This window comes from Hydra vulgaris, chromosome 12 (genome assembly GCF_038396675.1).
Source record: "Hydra vulgaris chromosome 12, alternate assembly HydraT2T_AEP".
Taxonomy (NCBI): domain Eukaryota; kingdom Metazoa; phylum Cnidaria; class Hydrozoa; order Anthoathecata; family Hydridae; genus Hydra; species Hydra vulgaris.
This window is the reverse complement of record NC_088931.1, coordinates 85375554-85399195: the sequence shown is the minus strand read 5'-3', so window position 1 is coordinate 85399195 and position 23642 is coordinate 85375554. Positions and strand designations below refer to the sequence as shown.

The following is a 23642-nucleotide window of genomic DNA, read 5'->3' as shown; positions in this document are numbered from 1 at the left end:
TCAAATTATTTTTGTTTTTAGAACAACTGGTCTGAACAAACTGAAAACTTTTTTTGATTTTTAATTATGATTTGTATTTCAGTTCACTTCATGCATAAAATAATGATTAGTTATAAGTTATTTTTTGCAACCCAATCATAGTATTTAAATTATAATAAAACTTTTGAACATTTTATAATCAAATCTATATCAAGCTTAATAATATGCAATCATTATTTATTTACTTTAAAAAGTTAAATAAAATATAAAAACTATATCTTACCTTGTGTACTTATACAACAGTAGCAAGATTTACTAACAGCAGCTGAAAGAGTTCCACCTAACAACTGTATTTTATTCTCAATAACACCCTATCAGGTAAAAAATATATATATTTGTATCATCAATATTGCTTTTATTTAGTTTTATTAAGAAAATATACTTTGATTTAGTTTTATTAAGAGAATAAATATATATATATATATATATATATATATATATATATATATATATATATATATATATATATATATATAACTTTACAGTGTGTGTATGTGTGTTTATATATATATACACACATACAGAGTTAAGTTCAACCCTCCGAATTAGGAAAAATAAGGTCAGCAATAATTTGCCAACTTTTTAAGAGATCGGTATCAGGTTGGCAAAAAATATTTGATACAAAGGCCTTACCATATAACATTGAAATAAGGTCTGCAATTTTTTGCCGACCTCAAACACTTTGGGGTCGGCAGTTAGGTTGGCATTGTCAAATGCCAATCCTAATTCCAAGGGTTTTTATAAAAATATGATTTTTTTTTGTGAGAATATTTTTATATAAAAATTATTAGTTTTTTGCATAAGCAAAGTAGACATTTTTTTGTGGTGTTATTGTATGTGGAGCACTTTTTGATGACCATGTTAAACTTAGTGTTGTTTTTAATTTTTTAAAAACAACAATAATACTTTTGTATCGCTTAAGTATTTTGAAAGCATAGTTTTTGCTAGATTTTGCTCTTGAATGACTGCTTGTGGCTTGCACATTGAATTTTCCACATACCCTGTTGAACCAATGTATGTTTTGTTAGGTATGTTTGGGGAGGATGCAACACATTTGTAAATAATGCTTGGTCTCTGAAGTAGAGTTCTCTGACATATATATATATATATATATATATATATATATATATATATATATATATATATATATATATATATATATATATATATATATATATATATATATATATATATATATATATATATATATATATACATACTGTAAAACCGCCTAAGCTCGGTCACTTAAGCTTTGAACATTTATTTAACACACATAAATAAAAAAATTTCAATTTTTCTTCCTGAAACAAATAGAAAATTATATTGATAACTGATATTGTAAAAATAAAAAAAATTAAAAATAAAAACTAGTACTCAAAATTTAATTTAAAATGAAAGTATCTACTTTGACCGAACTTTCAAAACCATCTCATAAGTTTGGCCACTAAATAAATACTAATAACGTATCACAAACTTAGTGTCACAAATAATAAAAACTAATTTTTTAAATGTTGTTTTATTGTTAAAATTACGATATAAATTCAGGCAATACCAGTATCTAAGGAGGGTGTTGCCTCGGGTTCAAAATAAAAAGTCTTTTGGGGCATCAAAGAAAACAAGAGGGAGCTCATAAAAAAAGTCCTTTTTAAATATAAGTAGTAGTATTTTTAATTTTTATTGTAATTAGTCAATTATTTTATTACTCTGGCCATTATTACATTTGCTACGCCACTGGTTAATAAAATTGAAAATATATTTCTTAATTAATTTAAAAAGGTATTTTCAATTAAAAAAAAGACACTGCTTTGCTTTAAATGAGCTTTGTATGTTTAATGGAAGTTCTTGCACAAATCGTTGACCATAGTAGAACAGCAAGATTAATTTAATTGTCACAGGATTTGCAACGCATCCATAATTGTTGTTGAGCTGTACTTTTATGTCCAAAAAAAATGTCACAATTTGTTCATAATTTTGAAATTATGAACAAATATTTTAATCAAATACCACGGTTTTTTTAATCAAATACCACTCTTTTTAATCAAATACCACAAAATTTTAATTAAATACCACAAATATTTTAATAAAATACAACGGTGTGTATCAATTATAAAAATGTCAAAATTTACTGGTAAATTTACAGGTAAAGTTACCGGTAAATTTTACATTCACACTTATCAACATTTCACAATATTACTGCTAGTTGTCTCCTTTGTTGTTTATCTGTAAATGATCGAAGATAGAGTATTTCAAAATTTCAATAATTTTTATAAAAAAAGTGGTTATTTAAAAAGTAATTACTAATTTTTTTTTTTTTTTTTTTTTTGTAAATATGATTAATTTGGTGATTCTTAGTAATACTAAGATTAAATATGATCATTTATTTTAATATTTTGCTTATTTTAGATTTTAATAGTATGCATTTTTTCAAACTGTTGTTTTGCTAAAGAATTATTTCAGCGGGTTGCATATAAACATTATCATATTTTTTATAGATTCATATTTACGAACTAATTACAAATATTATTTGAGAAAAAAGCTTGTAAAATTTGAGTTTAGCATGCTTTTTTTATAATTTTTCTTAAATGACCGAAGTTACATGGTGACCAAACTTAGGCGATTTTATGGCATATAATTTCTTTTTTTTTTGTGCAAAAAAAAATGTCTAAATTTAAAAACTTGTTTTAAAAAAAAAAGTTTTTAGTATTAAATCAATCTGCAACTAATATGCAACTAATATGCAACGTTACTAATAATGACACTTTTTAAGCGGATACATTGTCAATTGAAATATAAACTAGTGGTTTTTAAGCAGGAATAGTTTAAATTCTAATCTAACTATAATTTAAATTTAAAATATATATATGATGAAATGATAAAGAAAAACTTCTTTCTTCTTCTTAACATCTTCGCTTCTAACAAGGCTGCAAGCAACCACTAATTAGAGTCAGTTAGAAAAGATGAAGAATGTAGTGCAAGATAACAATTGACAGAAGACTTAAAAGATTGCAAATTATATGAATCAGGAAAGCAAGATGAAGGAAGCGAATTCCAAATAACTGATGTTCGAGGAAAAAAACTAGAGGAATTAGAGTTTTTGGAGCACTTAGGAATAGCAATAGAAAAAGGATGAGAATTAATTGAATGTCAAGTAACACGAGAATGAATTTTAGTAGATGGCACAAGAGACGCTAGCTCTTTAGAGCAGTGCTTATTATAGTGTTTGACAAAGTGATAGTGGTTTGAGGTTGGCTGCAAGAGCAAGTTCAACTATGTTTACAATGCATTTTTGCACCTTGTCTAAAAGAGAAAGGGCACCATTAGAAGATCTGTCCCAGATATGGCAACAGTATTCCATACAAGGCCGGATTTGAGATTTATAGAGATAAAGAAGAGAATTTGGAGTAAGAAAGTGTTTAACTCGATAATGAAATGCAACATTAACAGATGCTAATTTTGCTATGGATTTGATATACGGTAAACTTGATTTACATCATAGTATATTATATAGTAAACGTTATTTAAACTTTAAGTAAGAAACTATAGCTCACCTTTGATTCTTTAAGTTTTCCAATAACTATGACTTTTCTGTTTTCTAAAGGACGCTTTTGAGATTCTTTTATGTCAGTATTCCTAAAAATTAAATAAACAATATTATTTAATGTCATCATGCTAACATAACTAGTTTTATCATTTGGTTTTTTAAAACTAATACCAAAAGAAAAAAATTAAAAATTGAGTTTACATTTTAGTTGTTATCATAAAAATTCTTTCTTCAACCTTTGGCTTTATTGTTGACCTAAAAACAGAAAACAAATATAATATATAAACAAAAACTAAAAACAAAAACAAAATATTAGGCATTTACTTTTCTCTTTTTTTTTTTTTTTTTTGAATTTATATTATTTATATATAACTTTTTTTACTATTATTAATTAATCATAAACAATAGACAAATATTTTTTTAATTAAAGAAATATATATTTTTAATGAAAATATACACATAGACACATAAGGGCTCAAAAATGATCTATGTACAAATTTGTAGACCATATAAAAAACCTGCAGATAATTCAAAATTTCCACAAAATTAAGTTATTTGAACCTTTTAAGTTATTTTTCAAATAAATTTAAAGGTTAATAAACTAATTTAGGTTTTAACTCGAAAAAAAACTATTTTCAGAGTTAACTAATTTTCTTCTATTGAGGACCTATTTGAACTAAAAATGAGTCAAGTATTTTTAAATATTTAAAATTTTTTCAAAATGTCAAAAATGTAGTTTAAAAATGCAATACCAAAAATAAACTCAAATTTCTGTAAGCCTATTATTTCCCATCAACGGTTAAATTATAAAAAGCAGTTGGAAATTTATAACAACTTATATTATTAGACTAAAGATAGATTTGCCCAAACAAAAAAACTATTAGTTATTGTATGTACACATACAACACTATTTGTTGTATGTGTACATACAAAAATCAGTTGATGTATGCACATTTTACTGGGCCTAGTTTTGAAAGTAACTTGCCCTAAAAATAATTATAAACTAAAATCTTCAGTTGTTGTGGTGCAAATTATTAGTGTACACTCTGACAAAACCAAGTTTGGCCTATTTTTAAATGGCTAAACAAAAATGGTTAAATTTACAATCAAAATACTTATGTTTTCATCTAATTGACTTAGAAGGTCAGTATAAACAGTTGTAACATAATTTGTATAGTCGTTTAACAACATTATCTTATGCAAAGCTATTCTTCATTTACACATTCAGCTATTTCTACAGTTAAGTTGTGAATAAAAGCCTGATAAGAAATCAGTGTAAAAAAATGTAATGCATTTGCCAGAAAGCAATTTGGGATGAACTTTAAAGTTAATTACAGTAAAGAATAATAATGATTCTTCCTCAAATACACTAACTGTTCATTAATGTATTTCTAATCTCTTTTATAGTTGTATAAGGAGCAATATTGTGCAAATTCTACTCAGCATTTTTAGCATCTCAGAATGGTTTTAACCCCCAATAAGGTCTTGGCAAACCACTGTGTATAAATATAAATATATATATATATATATATATATATATATATATATATATATATATATATATATATATATATATATATATATATACATTGCTCATATCTTTTATTGTCATTCTTACCATATGTTGTCAGCTTGAACAGGACATTGGAATACCAACAGGATATTGGTATTCCAATAATTGGAACAACAACAATTTCAATAATTAGAAATAGTTGGAAATCACAATGAGATATTCCAATAATTTTAACAAAATTATTGGAATACCTAGTTGTGAAGATTATTTTGTGACTAACATTGTATATTTTATTAATCACAAAGGTGTGTATATCTTAATACATTTTTAAAACAAAAATATATAAAATTATTATTTTATGGATAAGTACACAATCATATTGAATATTATCTTCTTTTTTTAGCAATGGGGGGAGGGCATGTGATATTTCTCCACGAAAACTAGGTAACATTCTTGGATTATTAAAAAATACAAGCATGAGGTCAACATTTATCAAAGCAAAGTGAAAAGAGTGAAGCAAAAACTATATTTTGACATAACTCCATAGCGTCTTTACAACCTGCTCATAAAGGCGCTTATGGAAGAAAAAGATTGACAACACCCAGGACTGACAGAAAAATTAAATATATTTGTCTACAACAAAGAAAACACTCTGTCAACTTATTGACCAAGATTGTCAATGAACGGAGAATAAATATTTCCCAATGTACAATCTAGAGACACCTTAAAGAATTTGGTTTAACTTCATGCTGGTCAGCTTGTAAACTAAAGTTAACACCCATTATGGTGAAGAAACATCTAAACTGGGCGAAAATATATAAAAAACTTCACAGAGGATTGCTGGAAAAAAGTAATGCTAAATAAAAGTCTTTAATTGTTTAAAAGTTTAACTTGATTTTGGTACCTTTTCAAACCTTCTTATCATCCTACATCTGTCATGGTGTAGTCAGTAATTAATTTTTAAGGCACTCTAAGGCTGCATATAGTAAAAGGGACAATAAGACAAGATCAGTATCCGGAAATTATTAATGATAGACTAATACAACAGTTGGCACAATAGTTTCCAAATGAAAAAAATGGCTAACACCATTACAAAGTATTTAAAAGAAAAAAAATGATGTCTTGGATTGGCCTGAAAATTCTCCGGATTTAAATCCGATTAAGATTGTTCTTGAGTTGCTCATGTGGAAAATGGCCAAAAGCACAATAACAACAAAGCAGAAGTTGATTGAAAAACTATTTTATGTGTGGAACCACAGTGAAATGTGCAAACAACAGTTAAAAAGTGTATTTTGAGTATGCCACGGCACATACACAGCGTAATTGCAGCAAATGGACATACTACAAAATATTTGGTATTTAATTCTTTCATGATTTTCTTTTATTTTTTTCCATTATTATCTCTTAAATATATAAATTTTCCATTATTATCTTTTAAATAGATATATTTAAATATAAATGTATTTGTTTTTGAAAATACATAGATTTTTATTTATCCATAGTAAAATATCCTTAAATGATAAAAAATTGTCATTTAAGTTAATTTAAACACAAAAATCATAATTATGACATAATTTTGCTTTTTTCCCATCAAGACCAATAATATGGCAAGCCACTGTATATATATACATCTACTTACAAAAAGTCATTTTCTAATAGCAATTCCTTAGGAATGTGCCATATTTTTCTTTTTGGCGTTTGTGTCAAAAAGGTACAACTTGTCCAGCCACTGACATGCCCAGTACACTGATAACCTTCTGTTCTAATGAAGAAACATAAAAAATTAATTATTTACTTTAACATTTGGCTGTATAAATAAATTGCATTTAATATACTGGGATAAAAATTAACATTTTATTATGATTATCCTTTGATATCTTTGTTAAAGTTTAAACTTTTTTTTTTTTTAAATTAACAAATTTACTCCCAGAAAGGCAGTAACAATAACTAAGTTATATAAGTATATTTAATATAATATTATATACGTTGGGAGTAAATAGAAAATAAAGAAGAATGGTGAGTGTGCAAGATTGGGAATTGGTGAACAAGTGATGATTAAGCAGCGGTAGTATTTAAAGAAAAGAGAGATGCAATCCTATGACCCTGGCAGCTAGAGCAGATCTAAAAACATTTAGAATGCATTTTTGAAACTTGTCTAAAGCAGAGAAAGCCTTATTAAAAGAATCAAAATGAGAAAACAGTGTTCCATACAAGAACAAAAAAGAGATTTATAGAGAATCAAAAGGGGTTCTTTCTTTTGTAGCAAAAATGAATAGAAAGTAAATACTATTCTAATCATTAAAAAACAGTTTTTAAAATATTTAAAAAAATAGAGATTTCAGGTTTAATAACTACAAACTTTTCTTAAACATTTTTAATTTACTTTATCATATTTAATTGTTATATATTTAGTTGTGTTATAATGTAGTTAATTATAATTGTATAATAATATTTACTTTTTTTTTTAAGATCATTAATTATAGAACTAAAGCAAAAAATAAAAATTGAATCGAAAAAGGAAAGTTTTTGATTTACTACTTTTAATTTAAGATTTACAAACAACCACAAACAACCACAACAAACAACCACAACAAACAACCACAAAAGATAGATTTACAAACAACCACGAAAGATAAGAAATTAATTATTTTATGTCAAATAAAATGAGGCTGTTGAGATATTAGTATGATATAAAGTTGAATAAGGAATGAATATGAAAGTTGAATAAGATTTCAGCAACAATAGAAATTGTTAATGTCAGTAGGTTATCATTAATTACTATTACAACAACAATTTTTCTATTTTAAACTGCAATTTTTAAACTTGCAATTCTATTGCAATTATTCTAGATGCAATTTTTAAACTTGCAATTCTATTGCAATTATTCTAGATGCAACTTTATTGCAATTTTTCAAAAAGCATGACTACATAAAAACCTACAACTTTTTTTTTCATCCATCTTGTTGCACAAAATGTGGAAATATTGTAGATCCAGTAATCAATAAATAATCCTTGTGTGCTACTTAGTGCACTCCTGTGTCATTGCGTAAATTCTGTCAAATTAAATTTGCAGTGAGGTCTTTATATTTCATGATAATAAATGTAAATAAAAAAAACATCTGTATAAAAAGAATACCATACTACATAAAACTAGCAGTTTTATGTAACAAAACTGCTAGTGATTGACAATACTAATTATTTTAGAAAGTTTATTTTCTCAATTATGAGAACTTTAGCAAACTTTATACAATCATTTGGTCCAGCCATGGATACCAGCCATAGATACTAGAACCATTTTTGACAAATATGTTCATGTTGTTTCTCATACTTTGAATTTTTCAAAATCTGTTGATTCAAAAAATTGCTAAAATATTATATAGATTTAATGATTTGTGAATTTTCATTTCAATTTTAATTTAATCTTAATCTATAACACTTGTCAATTAAATTTCGTTTTCGTTTTTGATTCCCACTACGTCCCTGGTAGTACCGCGCTCAACTTGTTTCTCCGCGCAGCGACCTTGTTCATGAAGGTTCTTGTTTCGGAGTTATAGAGTTGAGAGAGGGTTATAAACACTATTAAGTAGCCTCCTCATCTGTAGTGGCCTTCTTAGCCTTGAGGTGAATAACAAAAATATATATATATATATATTATGGAAGTAATCTATGATCCTATAATTAACAGTGTAATGTAATTTATCAGCACTAACACACAATTTTTGTGCTATGATGTCATTATCTAAAAATATTTTGTGTTAACCCAGTGGACATCGTTCAAATTGTTACATAAGTTGTTTAAACATCATTGAGTTTTTTAAACCCTTTCCGAAAAATGAATTCTTTTAAAACCATAACTAAACAGATCTTTAGAAGCCAGTTTAAAATTATTGCGCTAAAATTGCTGAAAATATGTCTAATATGAACTTAATATGTCTAATATGAACTTAATATATCTAATATATAAATATGAACTTTTATTTATTAGTTATGCCTATTTAACTTTAATGGTATCAAAATCCTGGATATTGATTGTCACTTTTAATGAAAAACAGAAAAATGTCTATTCATTTAAAACATCAAAATAAATTTTAAAAAAGTTTTTCCTGATTCTTTTTTTTCTTTATTAAAACTTCCCAGATTTTTCCCTAAAAACTTTAAATCACCTTTCTTCTTCTTTTTCAACATTTTTCCATAAAAACTTTAAATACCACTGTTTTTTCCTCGCTTCTATAATTTTTCTCTAAAAACTTTAAATATCACTGTTTTTTCCTGGTTTTAAACATTTTTCCATAAAAACTTTAAATATCACTGTTTTTTCCTCATTTTCAAGATTTTTCCATGAAAACTTTAAATATCACTGTTTTTTCCTCATTTTCAACATTTTCCAGGGAACTTCAGAAAAAATAGAGAAAGGAAAAATCAGTAAAAACTATAATATAACTTTAGCCTTAACAATTTACTTTATTTGTTTTAATTATAAATAATTATAAAATCATTTATAAACTATAAATGCTTTAATACTCCTGAAACTATTCCTAAAATAAAATTAACCTGTAAACTAAATTTCCTGTTTTACATTCAGAACAGGTCGAAAGTGCACCAAAGCAAATGCCATCTGCACAGCGCTCCAATAACTATATTAAATTAAAGCAAAATTTAACAAAATAATTTGATAATTAAAAAAAAAATTAAATTTCTAAAAAAATCATAATTGTTAAACAGTTTTTAATTAATTAAAAAGTAATTAATAAAATTAATTAAAAAATAATTAATAAATGTTTTACAGTATTTTCTCCTCCAGTGGTATTATAATTATTTGCATCCAATAATTTTCTCAACACATTATTTGGAACATTTTTTTGTAGCTTATCTCTCATATCCCAATATTCTTTGTTTTGCAACTAAAACAAAACACATTGTTACACAACAAAATATATTTTTTTAAATTCTATAAATTTAAATATAAATTTTTAAAATCTATAAGAAACAGCACTAAGTGTTCCTTTTCAATGTTTAATGATGGATTTAACAGGTATATAAAATAAAAAATAATTTCAACACCAGTCAAACCTTATACTTGTCCACTTTTTCATCTTTTATTTCTTTTTTTTTCTCATCTTTGCATTCATCTTTTATATTTATTTTGTTTTCTTTTTTTAACTTTAATTTGCCATGCTTTTTAAATTTTATTACAAGTGCCACATTTTGCTGATCTTCTTCAGATAATTCTCCCCACCCTATGTGTGATTGTTTTTTTTTAAAAACATGCATACATACATACAAATATATATATATATATATATATATATATATATATATATATATATATATATATATATATATATATATATATATAAATATATATATATATATATATATATATATATATATATATATATATATATATATATATATATATATATATATATATATATATATATATACCTATATACATATATATACATATACATATACAGCGTGTGAAATTTAGCTTTTTTAGCCTCAGAAAATAAATGAAGAGAACTAAAAAAACACCATTTACCTCAGCATTACCTCGGCAACATTTTTAAAATTGAATTAAAAGGTTGTTTTTAATAAACTATTTTCTTACAATTTTATGAGTGAAATACAATTAAAATGGTTTTTAATATGAAACATAACTATATATTAATACACATATATATAGTTTGTGTACCTTGGGCTTCCTTGAACCTAGGGTCATCCCACTTTATTAGACTATAAAATTCTAAGTTCTTACTTCTCAATCAGGTGATTAGTTATAAAAATTTTTACTTTTTAATTTTTATTTTCAGAAAGCGTTGTTACAGCAAGTTATAATCAGAAAATGCTTTTTGTTGGTCTAAAGTAAATTTTTGTCACTGGTATCTTAGATTGTTTTACAACCCTAGAGGAAATTCTTCTCTATAAGTTATTGTATATGTTTGTTACTTAAGTACTAAATGCGATATTCAATATATTTCCTCTCAATCCAGGTTTGTTAATAGACAACATTTTTCATAAGGCTATCGAGTCTTTTATCTAGGGCCATATAGTTTGCTTGTACCTAGGGCCACATGTGCGTAAAGACAGTGACGAACCCAGAGTTTAATTTTTTTTTCTGGGAGGGGCAAGGTAGATGTGGAAGGGGGGTGTTCTTAGGACAGCCCTGTTCTCCCTCCCTAGTTAAAACTGGTGCCCCAGCAATGATTTTTATTCATTACTTTGTTTATGTTTACCTTGTTTATTTTTTTCCAAAAGTAAGCATGTTATGCTGAAAAAACAATTTTATTTAAGATTTTGTTTAAGTTACAAATGCTACGCTATTTGTAAATATTTATTAGAAATTATTTTAAGTCTTTTAAACATTTAGTAACTATATTTTAGTAATTTTAATTTTAGTAGCTATTAAATGTTTTAAATACTTTAAAGGGATCTCCAAGTGCCAAGACAACCTATGTTCATATTATATACCGAAACTGTTATGAATTAAACACGCATGAAACAAATTATTAAGTCTGCAGATTGCGGCTAACATTATACAGACTTCCAAAACCGAAAAAATGGAGATGACGAGCTTTGACTAAAACAACAATTTTAATTTTATTCGTATGTATTTGTTATTTAGTTTTAATCAAAAAAATTTAGCCTAAACATTTTTTGTATTCCAATAATATACTATATAGACAATAACTATTTGAATACAAAACACAAGCATTAAAAAATGTTCTAACTATAATTTTAAATTCAATTTAAATACTAGCAAATCTGTTTATTTAATTTTTACTAAAGGTTAATAATTTTCAAAGTGCTTTAAAATGCCTTTTAAATTAAAGAGATAATTTCGGTAAACTTAATGATTAAAAAAAATATTTTTTTTTTTCACCAAGTATAATTTTAAATCACCAAGTATAATTTAAAAAAATGCGTTATATTAATAAGGTACATTTACTATGGTTTTTTAAACATTTAAGACATTGAAGTTTAAAAATAACTAAATCTTAAAACTTTTATGATGTTTTTGTATTCGTTATTTTTATTATAACTAAATCAAAGAGAATATGGAAAAGAATTGAAACTTTCTGAAAAAGTTTGTGTTTTCCTAATGTAAAATAAAATAGCGAGTTAAAGATTAAAAGTTCATTCATTCAAAAAATAAACTGTGTAATTAACAATATTGTTATAAACACTTAAATTTTTACTTTTGTTCATTTATTGTTACAAATTTAACTCTTAATTGCCAACAAACAAAAGTTAACTTTACTCTGAATTAGTGATGTGCCAGGCACCCGGTTCAGATCAGGGGACCCGGTAATTCAGCTGTTTTACAGTGTTCCCGGAATCGGCCATTTTGCTGCAGTAATTTTAATTAAAATTAACTTTAAGTGCTGTAACTATTTGTTTAAGTGGTACTTTAAATTGTGTCAAAATATTGTTAACAGGATTGCTTTTAGTTTAAACTTTAACCAATAAACTTCTTGTTATAAGTCTAAGAGTGTTATTGAAAAGTCTAAGAGTGTTATGGAGCCGATAACCACAAAGCCATATTTACTCAATATAGATGTGTCTCACTTAAAAATTTTTTTAAAATATACTTTTGCAAAACAATCAGAATATATTGTAAAAAAGAAACTGATTTATATGGCTATTTGAATAGCTTTTTTTATTGCGTGAGAGAATTTTTTCACAAGAGAATTTTTCGAAGTTGATAGAGTTTACTCTAATTTTAAAGCTCTTGATGTTTTTGGCATTAACTACATCAGGCGGCAAGTTATTCCAAATGTTAACAAACCTGAAGGAGAAAAAATATTTACCAACATTGAGTTTACAATTTAGTTTGCGTAATTGGAATTTGTGACCGCGAGTGTAAATATAGTTGTTTATTAAAGAATTGTAAAAATAATTCAGCGCTAGAGATTTCACAAGCTTATATTCCAACTTTTTTATATGGACCTGGTGCCGGGTACCTGGACTTGAACCCAGTATTTTTTGCCGGGTACATGGAATTGGGGACTCAGCATAAACTGGTTTCGGCACATCTCTATTCTGAGTGATTATCGAAAATTTCATACATTCCATTGTCATTAAACTTCGTAATAAGTAATTGAGTTTCATAAAAACATTCATTTTTTAAAACTAATGTTCAGTTAGTAACTGAATGATAGTTTTAAACGTTAAACAAGTTACGCCACATAACTACTTTTTAATTCATTTTATTTTCCTGAAGAAAAAATTAAGTAACTAAAATTAACAGGAAATTATAGTACAATGGAAATAATATTCCAAGAATTACCGTATTTTTTATTTATCAGATTAATATTTAGGCATAAAACAGGACATATAGGATAAAAAATTAGTTTTATCAAATACATAATTGGAAAGATAATTGAATTCTCTATAACATTTATATATGCAACATACTTAGAAAATTCCTTTCTTTTGAAAAACCTTAGGGAAACATTTGTATCTTTTTATTGCAAAATCACATGATTTGTTAAATTTTATTGCATTACAATGAAGTATTTTAGCATGTTTAAAGAAAAGTAATTTGTAAAGAGCTTACATTTTTAATATCGAAAAGTTAAATATAGTTGACATTGTTTGTACAGTAATTTTTATTAACAACTTTTGTTTAAATATACTGCAAGAATGGAGAGTGTCAACCTGTCCTCTTCATATTTTTTACAGTACCATGCATTTTATATTTTTTTATTATTGATTGTACACTAGCTTTACTTTTTTTATATTTTTGAACTATTTTACTGTAACCTAAACCACTTTTATGGTCATCTACGATTAATTGTCTTAAATTCGAACTGATTTCTTTTTTTAAAGACATTTTAATGAATATTTCGACATTTTTATCAAATTAAGTTCCACTATCACGTAAATTAAAGTCACAAAATAAAGCACTAAACAAAATATTAATCAAACAGTTTCATAAATTAGAAAAAAATTCATATCAAATAATCTTACCACCACCGCATGAATATTTTTATCTCACAAAAAACTGCTGATTTTGCAATGAAATACAACATCAAAAAAAGGGGATTCCTTAATTTAAAAATGATAGGTTGCTGATCTATGCAATATAATTAGCATTTCTGCAGGGTTGGTTGTCATAAAAATGGGCTAAGTAAAAAATACCAGTCAAATCTTAATAAAAGCTATAAAAGTATGAATAATTTTGGCACCTAATGTGTGTATATATATATATATATATATATATATATATATATATATATATATATATATATATATATATATATATATATATATATATATATATATATGTATATATATATATTACGAGCTTACGTAACATACGAGCTTTGCCATTTCCTATCGTGGCCCAACGCTATGGAACCATTTTACAAGCATGAGTTGTAAACTAAGAGAAGCCAATACCTTTCAAAAATTCAAAAAGAACATAATTGAACTAATTGTCAATCAAGATTCCTTACTTGATTTTTTCTAACAATAAACTTTTACTGTCTTTATTATTATTAAAGGTTACTGATGATAAGATTTTATCTTCTTCAGGTTCTCCAGTCTTGAAACTACTATATATGATAAAGTGTATTTTGTATTTAATATTTTTAAATATTTTATATGTCGAAAATCATCTTTAATTGTAAACAGTTGCTTGACAAAAATAAATAAATAAAAAATAAATAAAAAAATATATACAATATATATACACAATCATTTACTTAGTCTTTGCTTTGTTTTTACATTTTGTTTAATTTCATTTTCATTATTTTATTTTATCAGGGATGTATCTTTGCTATCTTTATCATCGCCTGTTGCTTACATCATGTAAGCCATTATCGCAATAAAACAGACCTCACTACAAAAAACACCATAAGAAGAAAATGAAAAGATAGATTTTTACCATATTCTATGAGCAAATATAGGTATAACTATATTTGTATAAACGATATTTGTCGAAACCAAAATGAAAATCAATGAAAATTAAGTTCACAGAAAGCTATAAAAACTAAAAACTTTAATAGTATAACTAGTTATGTACAACTAGTTATGTTAACTGACAGATGTGAAACTGAAAACAGTTTTAAAAATAAAACTGTTGCCAATAAAAACAATGATTGTAAGACTTTAGAGTGTTATAATAACAAAACTACTTAGCAACATCAAATGAAACAAGAAATTTTAGCAATTCAATTGGCTAGAAATATGCTTTTGAAAATTATATTGTTTATTTGTAAATTTAGAAATTTGCACCTAATAAAATAAATCATTTGATTGAGATATAGGTGTTAGCTTATGAAATGATGACTAAAAAAAAATATGTGCAATAGTATATAAAATAAAAACAAAAGAAGTGATATTAGAGACTACTAATGTCTACAGATGTGACAGTATGGTGCTTAAGTTTGTTTCAACTAGGTGCCTGTTATAGTGGCATTAAGTTTTCCCCCATTTTCAAATTAAGTAAATAGAATTGATTTCAAATAAATTTATTACAATATATTCAATTTAGAAGATATCTCTGTTATAGTGGCATTAAGTTTTCGCCCATTTTTAAATTAAAAAAATAGAATTGATTTCAAATAAATTTATTACAATATATTTAATTTAGAAGATATCTCTGTTATCTCTGTTATCTAGTTTTCTTTGCAACTTAACTCATCATAATCATTTTCATCGAAGACTTTTTTTTTTTTTACTGATATGATCTATTAAAATATCAATTTTTGTTTTGGAATTTACAATAAACAAGTAAACAAGTTTGTTATTTTTTAGCCAATTACAGCAATGTAACTGTTTGTATTTTAAATTTTAAATATATGCAAATCTGATAAAGAAATTGTAGCTATAGAAATCCTAAGCTATAAAAACAAAAATAATTTTTAATGAACAAGACGCAAACATGTTTATGATAAAAAGCCTATTGAAAAAATTAATAACATAATAAAATGAAACAAATATAAAGTAAATTAAGTTCAATAATATTTGTTTAAAAAATTTTTTAACCAGAATTATAAAAATTACAAATCCAGAAAAATATTACTGAGCTGGATGTTTGGAGTCTGGGTTAAGTTGAATAGCTTTTAAGTATTTAAAAAATTAATATAGAAAATATGAAAAATAAACATTTCTTAAAATTAAAGTTTTATATTGTATTAAAATTAAAGTAATATATATATATATTTTTTTATGATTATATATAAATATATATATATAAATATATATATATATATATATATATATATATATATATATATATACATATATATATATATATATATATATATATATATTTTTATGATTATATATAAATATATATATAAATATATATATATATATATATATATACATATATATATATATATATAAATATATATATATATATATATATATATATATATATATATATATATATATATATATATATATATATATATATATATATATATATAGGCCTTGGCGGTAGTAAATGAGTGCAAGAGCGGAGAAAAGCTCTCCAAATACGCTATGCAAGCTTCTTACGAGAAACAGCTTCTTACAAGAGCTTTTGGTTTTTGCACGAGCATTCATTAAAAAAGTTGCTCATTAAATACAAAATTTGGTTTCAAACTTGTTACAAATTTACAATTTGTTACCTAACCTTTTTTTTTTTTTTTGTTTTTTTTTTTTAACATCTTTGCTTCCAACAAGGCTGCAAGCAACCACTAATTAGAATTGGAAATTACTGGAAGAGAAAAGATGAAGATTGTAGAGCAAGATAACAATCGACAGACAACTTAAAGTATTGCAAATTATATGAATCAGGAAAGCAAGATGGAGGAAGTGAATTCCAAAGAACTGATGTTTGAGAAAAAAACTAAACAAAAAAGAGTTTTTGCCGCACTTAAGAACAGTAACAGAAAAAGGATGAGACTTTATTGAATGACGAGTAACATGAGAACAAAATTTGGTAGATGGCACAAGAGACACTAGCACTTTAGAGCAGTGTCCATTGTAGCATTTGTAGAAAAGAAAAAGAGAAGCAACATTACAATGATGTGATAATGGTTGAAGGTTGGCTGCAAGAGCAGGTCCAACTATGTTTACAATGCGTTTTTGTACCTTGTCTAAAAGAGAAAAGGCATCATTAGAAGATCCGCCCCAGATATGGCAACATTATTCATACAAGGATGGATTTAAGATTTATAGAGAATAGAATAATAGAGGATAGTAGAGGATAGAATCTGGAGTAAGAAAGTGTCAAGCTTGATAAAGAGATGCAACCTTAGCAAATACTAATTTTGCAACGGATTTAATATGGTTTCCAATAAAGATCAGAAGTAAGAGTTAATCCTAGAAGATGAAAGTTTGATGACTCATCAAGTACATTAACGTTCATAAATATAGGAAGGTCTAAATTATTGCGATAAGGATTAGCTGAAAAAAATTGAGTTTTATCTGTATTGAACTTCACCAGCCACTGTGAGCCCCATGCTGTAGGAGAAGTGAGATCCTTTTCAAGCTCAAATGCCCCCTCCAAGCAATCAGAGAGTGTTGGTTTCTTATCATGACAAGAATAAATGGTAGTATTGTAAGCGAACAACGCCACCTTAGATGTTAGAATATCTGGAAGTTCATTAATGTAATTTAAAAAGAGTATAGGGCTAAGGATTGAACCTTGAATAACCCCTGAAGTTACAGAATATGAAAGAGTGCTGTCCATCAAGGACAACTTTTATACTACGATTGGAAAGAAAGGACTCGATAATCTTAAAGATGTCACCAGATACACCGTAAGAAGAAAGTTTTGGAGAAGACCAGCATCCTAAACTTTATCAAAAGCTTTAGAAATGTCAAGTGCCTTAACATCTCCACCTTTACCTAATGCACGATAAAACTTATTGGTTATTACTGTTAGCAAATCAGCTGTAGAACGAGAAGAACGAAATCCATGTTAATGATCAGAAAGTAAGTTATTAGATTCAAGATGAGAGGTTAAGTGTTTGTTAATTAAAAATTCTAAAACCTTGCTTATGACAGGGTGTTAGCCAGGAAAAAAATTCATACAGCGTTTTAGCGAAATTGGAAATTTAGGTGCGGCTAAAAAAAAAAAAGGTCATTACATTCTGACATTTAAAAAAGTAGATTTATTAGATACAATTAAGTTTCAATAAAAAATTTTTATTTTTGCTGGGTTATTCATAGGAATATTTTTCTGTTTTATTTTTCAGGAATATTTTTATATTTTATAAATGTTTAATAATAATTATTCAACTTGTTTCATTTTGAGCAATTTTCGTCAGTTTTCATTTTTAAATTGCTTCTCTTCTTAGTTTAATATTGTTGAGAGAAAACTAGAACAAAAGACAATTGTTTGCAGTTTTAATGAATGAATAAATAAATTTATTTATTGAAACTTTGATCTATTTTAATTGCGTAAATCGCTTTTAAATACAGTTTTAAAAGGTTTAAACGATTAGTTACATATATTGTCTTCTTTTATTTTTATTTTCATTTTTAAATTATTATGTAAAAAGAATGCTAAATAGTATTTAATTTTTAACAAAACATTTTTGACGATTTCCAAGTTCCTCTTGTAACTTTTTAACCTGCTAAAACAACTTTTTAACGACAGTCGATAAAAAAACTATACATTATACTTAGGACTGCCAGAATTTTACGGGTTTTACGAAGGAAAACACTAAAAAAAAAATCAAACCTGTAATAATCCAGATCCGTAAAATTGTAATTTTTGTAAAATCCAGACGTTTGACAACCCTAATTATATGGAACGATTTCGAATATTTCAGATTAAAAAATACTTAGTATTTTAAAACTAAAAATTTAAAAATACTTATAAAATTTTTTTAACTTTCTTACATAGGTAATCGTATTATTGTTCATCATATTTTATATTACAATTTTTATCATAAGATAAATTCAAATAGTAAAAAACTTATTTAAATTAATAGCTTTTAAATGAAAGTTAAATTAAAGTTTCCGAAATTTTAATAACCTTTTATTCAAAAATTGGTTGGCTCGCTAATTTCTGTCAAATATAATGCTACTTTTATTTAAATAAGGCGATTAAGGCGATTTGCAAATTATTCAAGTTTATTTATTTGAAATTGGCATGATTTTATAGGTGTATTATGTCCAAACAAAAGCTTTAGATGTTATATTTTTTTTCGCTTTAGGTTTTTTTAATATTTGAAGAACTTTTCTCTTATTTATATAATTTTCTAATCCTTCTTACTACCCCTAATTGCGAATACAAAGAATACCATTTTGGAGCCTTTAGATCACTTTCGCTCATCGGCGTTAACATGAATTTAGTTAAAACCTTTTGAAAAAGTGCCTTAATTTACTATAGATCCTAGTTCTAATCGTTTCTGACCTATTAGCTCTATATAGTTGTCAAAATACAATATTTCTATCAATTTTTACAAAAAATACAAGAATTCGGATTAAAAAAGAACTTGCAATCAAGAAAAAGCGCCAATAAACGTTAAAAGTTTTTAATCTATGATGTTCATTTTACCTAAAAATTGTATTTATATAAAATCTTATACGAATTTGGACAAGCGAATTAGGATTTTAAGAAGATTTTAAAAAAAAAAAATCTACGGTCTGGGTTTTTTTGCTTCAAACATTTATATTTTATGATACCGCAAAATTTATCATTTTATTTTTTCCGTCTTTTCATGATTCACAGACATGATCATTTAACGGAAATATGTAGTAGTCAACAAAATATCATACAGACGCTATAGTATTTTAAAATTGCCTTAACTACACCAAGTAAGTAACAAAGACATTTAAGGGGCAGATCGATTTTTTTCAATTTACAAATATACATTAAATATCTACGTAAATTTTGAATTTGTAAATTAAAAAAAAATTAATTATTGTAATTATTGTAAACATTGGTTAATAATTAATAATATTATAATATTATTTAATTATCTTCTTTTATGTTTAACGCAAATATAACATATACAAAACGCTTCAGTGCAAGTTTTTATTTTTGATTTTTTTGTTGTTGTTATTTTCGTTTCACTTTACCAGCTAACTTATTTTACCGAAATTATTAATAAATCTTTTAATATAAAAACGTTATTAACTTATTTTATATTATAATATTTATTAATATGCAAATTTTATTGGTAACTTTCCTAACTTAAGATAAAAAGCAAGAATGTAAATAAAGAGTTTTTGAATAACAAAAATAAATTAATAAAATAATTTATTAAACGCATTGAACAATTTTAACTGGAGAATAACTGACGTCAATTAAAAATTAAAAACATTTTTTTTTCAACTTTTGAATGAATGATCTTGCTTGTTAATGACGACACTTTTTTTTTCACATTAAAAAATCGATCTTAATTCTTAATTGATTAATTTAATTCATTTCCTTGTCGCGCGTACTAATTGCATTTTTTACTAGTCCAGCGCAACAATTTAAATCTGAGACTGATTAAATTTTTTTTTTTACCATGATCTTAAAAACCTTTGGGTATTTTAAACCAATTAGGAAACTGCGTTATATGCGGCGCCATCAGGCTGGCTAACACCCTGTATGATAGGAAGAAGACTAATAGGACGGTAGTTAGACAAATCAGATCGCTCTCCAGAACTTTTGAAAATAGGGATAACAGATGCCGCTTTCCAACAAGGTGGAAAACAAGACTCTGATAAGCACTAGTTGAAAAGTTTTGAAAGTATAGACGACAGGTCCAGAGAACACTTCTGCAAGACTATAACAGGTATGTTGTAACTAGGATCAGAAACAAGACGTAAGTCAAGTAGAGAAGGTAGATTATTTGAGTTGTCTGGAAAGTGAATTGGAAAGTTAACTATTTGAGATAAGGATTGAGAAAGGCAAAAACTGTGGGCTTTAACGCATGCAGAGTCACAGACACTAGAGCCAAGCCATTCTGTGTGATGAGCATTAAAGTCACCAACAACAACAATATTGGCTGATGGATAAAGAGAGAGGGCTTGGTCAATTTGATCAGAAATAACATCAAAAAGAGTGCAGTCTCGAGATGAAGGAGAGCAAGAGACAGCTGAACTCAAATTAGTCTCACAAAGAGTAAGTAGGTCTGGTGAACTTTGCAAGAGATAAGACTCAACAGGAGAAAAGTTACTTACGAAGACCACGAATATTAGTGAATGATAAGTTTAGAGAACTTGGTGATGATGATGGTTTTTTGTGTTTTATAGTTTTTGGTACTTTATTCATTTTTTAAATTTGTTAAAGAACTTGACTCAAAGCATAGACAGTACTCAGTACACTATTTAACAGCCCAAGCAATGGCCTCATTACTATTAATAAACCCTAAGTATAACAAAGAGCTCCAAATATGGCCTTGACAATGCAAACCAAAAGTACAAACAGGGACACCATCCATGCGCAACATGGCACTGTTAATACTTTGATATTTTTCAGCTGTTGATGGAACCAGCCTCTCTGAGAGCTACCACAGAGTTCAAGAAACCTGACTACCAGCCGGCCTCAGAACCATAAAACTGAGTTTTAGAGCTGTACCCTCATTAGGAGATAATAGAATGAGTTGCCTAGTCATAAAAATAGAGACACAAGCCTAACCCATGCATTGAGTCAAGAAGATCGAGCATTCAACATCCTAAACTGGAAACAATAAATTAAAAATACATCTGTGCCAGCCTAATAGATGAAAAAATTATTTAGTGGAGCGTTGTCTTTAGACTTTCACACAAACTATTCATTTATTTATTAACAATATTATTTATTTGATAAAAAATTTGACATTTATAAAAAATGTTTTATATTTTCGTATTGTAATAGAACGCAGGCATTTTAAGAATTATTACATCAATTAAAAATTCTACAATAAAAGTATATTAAAGTAATTATAATATAAAATATACAAACTATTATGTAATAATTTAGAGTGTATTAATTTTATATTTTATCAGTTAAATATTTTTATATTTTATCAATATAATTCAGAGTGTAATATTCTTATATTTATCCCTTAGTCCAATTTAATCAAAAGCATTTGCATTTCAATCGGGGCTCTATTTCAATTTTTTTTTTTTTTTTTGCATTTTAAAAAGCATAGCAATTAATTATGTAATTAATTTGTTTTATAAAAATGTGCTAGTGTGTCTTATTTTAGTTACAATAACAATTATACTTTTGAGAGAAAAAGTTATACTTTTGCGAGAGCTGCAAATTGCTCCCGTAAACCATTTTAGCGAGATCTTTAGCGAGAGCTAAGGATCTCGCTTCCGTCGAGGCCTATAATTATATATATATATATATATACATATATATATATATATATATATATATATATATATATATATATATATATATATATATATATATATATATATATATGAATATTATTAGTTAATACAAATGAACAAAAATACAATTATATTCTTACCATCAATCTCGTTAGAAGTAAGATTCTGTGCTTCAAGTTCACTTTTAGACAAAGCAAAACATTTTACATGATACCAAAATGGAATTAGACCTTTAAACTTTGATTCTTCTGATTCCATAATTTTTGCTATTCTTATAATATCCTATTACAAAAATTTATTTCAAAAAAAATTTATAGTTATTGCAATGATATTGATAAAACTAATGATGGTGAAAAAACCTTTTCAATTTTCTCTTCACATTTTCTGCATTTTGCACGTCCAGATTTAGCATATTCAATACAAAAATCTTTATTTACAGTGCTAATAGAAGGACCATCAACTACATCTTTTTTTTGTGGACACCCAATTTGTTCCCTTAACTTTTCTTGATCATCCCATCGCAAACTGTCAAAATTACTTATATCAGACACATTTAGAGGTTTGAACTTTTTGAAAAAACAGCTATAATGATACCATTGAGGGATCTATAATAGAATTTGATTAGATTAATTTAAGTAAAATTTGATTGGATTAATTTAAGTTGAATTTGATTGGATTAATTAAACTTAAATTAATTAAGTTAAACTTGCAACTTTTATTCTTATAATAAAATTGTTTTCCTAAATGAAATTTTAATAAGTAATTGTACTTATGTTGGTTCAAAAATAAATGAATAAAACTGAGACTGGTATCATAAAATCCATGACAACAACTTACAATTCTTGATGTCTTGTAGGACTAGCTATTTTAGACAAAAGCTAAGAGAAGTTAACTCTTATTTAAAATATCCCCTGCCTTCAGACTTTAGGTTGAGTAAAGGATAAGATAGTGTTTCATAAAAATTCATCATGGGCAGATATTAATAACATCTGGCTACAAAGATCCATAAGTAAAGATTGTTGGGTACACAACCTTGCCTCTTTCTTCATCTAATAAACAAGTGCAGATGTAAACCTGTGTTTCATGGTTTGCTATCAATAACAATTTTTTAGGTATTCTTAATTTTACTCTATGAGACTCTACTCTATTGCTTGTACTTCTTCGGTAACAACTTTGCAGCTCTTATATGTTATATTTTAATATCCAAATCTTATGTCTTATATTTCTATACCTAATTCTTATGTCTTATATTTCTATATCCAAATCTAATGTCTTATATTT

At 26.0% G+C, this 23642-nt stretch overlaps 1 protein-coding gene across 1 annotated transcript in view; it reads right to left on the bottom strand.

Annotated features, from left to right (window-relative positions):
* LOC101240572 (poly [ADP-ribose] polymerase 1) overlaps nucleotides 1-23642 on the bottom strand; it is a 53120-nt gene that overhangs the window by 24546 nt on the left and 4932 nt on the right. The window contains exons 3-11 of the mRNA XM_065814795.1: nucleotides 22721-22966; nucleotides 22502-22643; nucleotides 10164-10330; nucleotides 9878-9994; nucleotides 9645-9727; nucleotides 6733-6855; nucleotides 3782-3835; nucleotides 3588-3669; nucleotides 263-350 (exon numbers count right to left, since the gene is read on the bottom strand). Coding sequence (XP_065670867.1) covers nucleotides 263-350; nucleotides 3588-3669; nucleotides 3782-3835; nucleotides 6733-6855; nucleotides 9645-9727; nucleotides 9878-9994; nucleotides 10164-10330; nucleotides 22502-22643; nucleotides 22721-22966 — 1102 coding nt within the window. The remainder of the gene's footprint in view (nucleotides 1-262; nucleotides 351-3587; nucleotides 3670-3781; nucleotides 3836-6732; nucleotides 6856-9644; nucleotides 9728-9877; nucleotides 9995-10163; nucleotides 10331-22501; nucleotides 22644-22720; nucleotides 22967-23642) is intronic.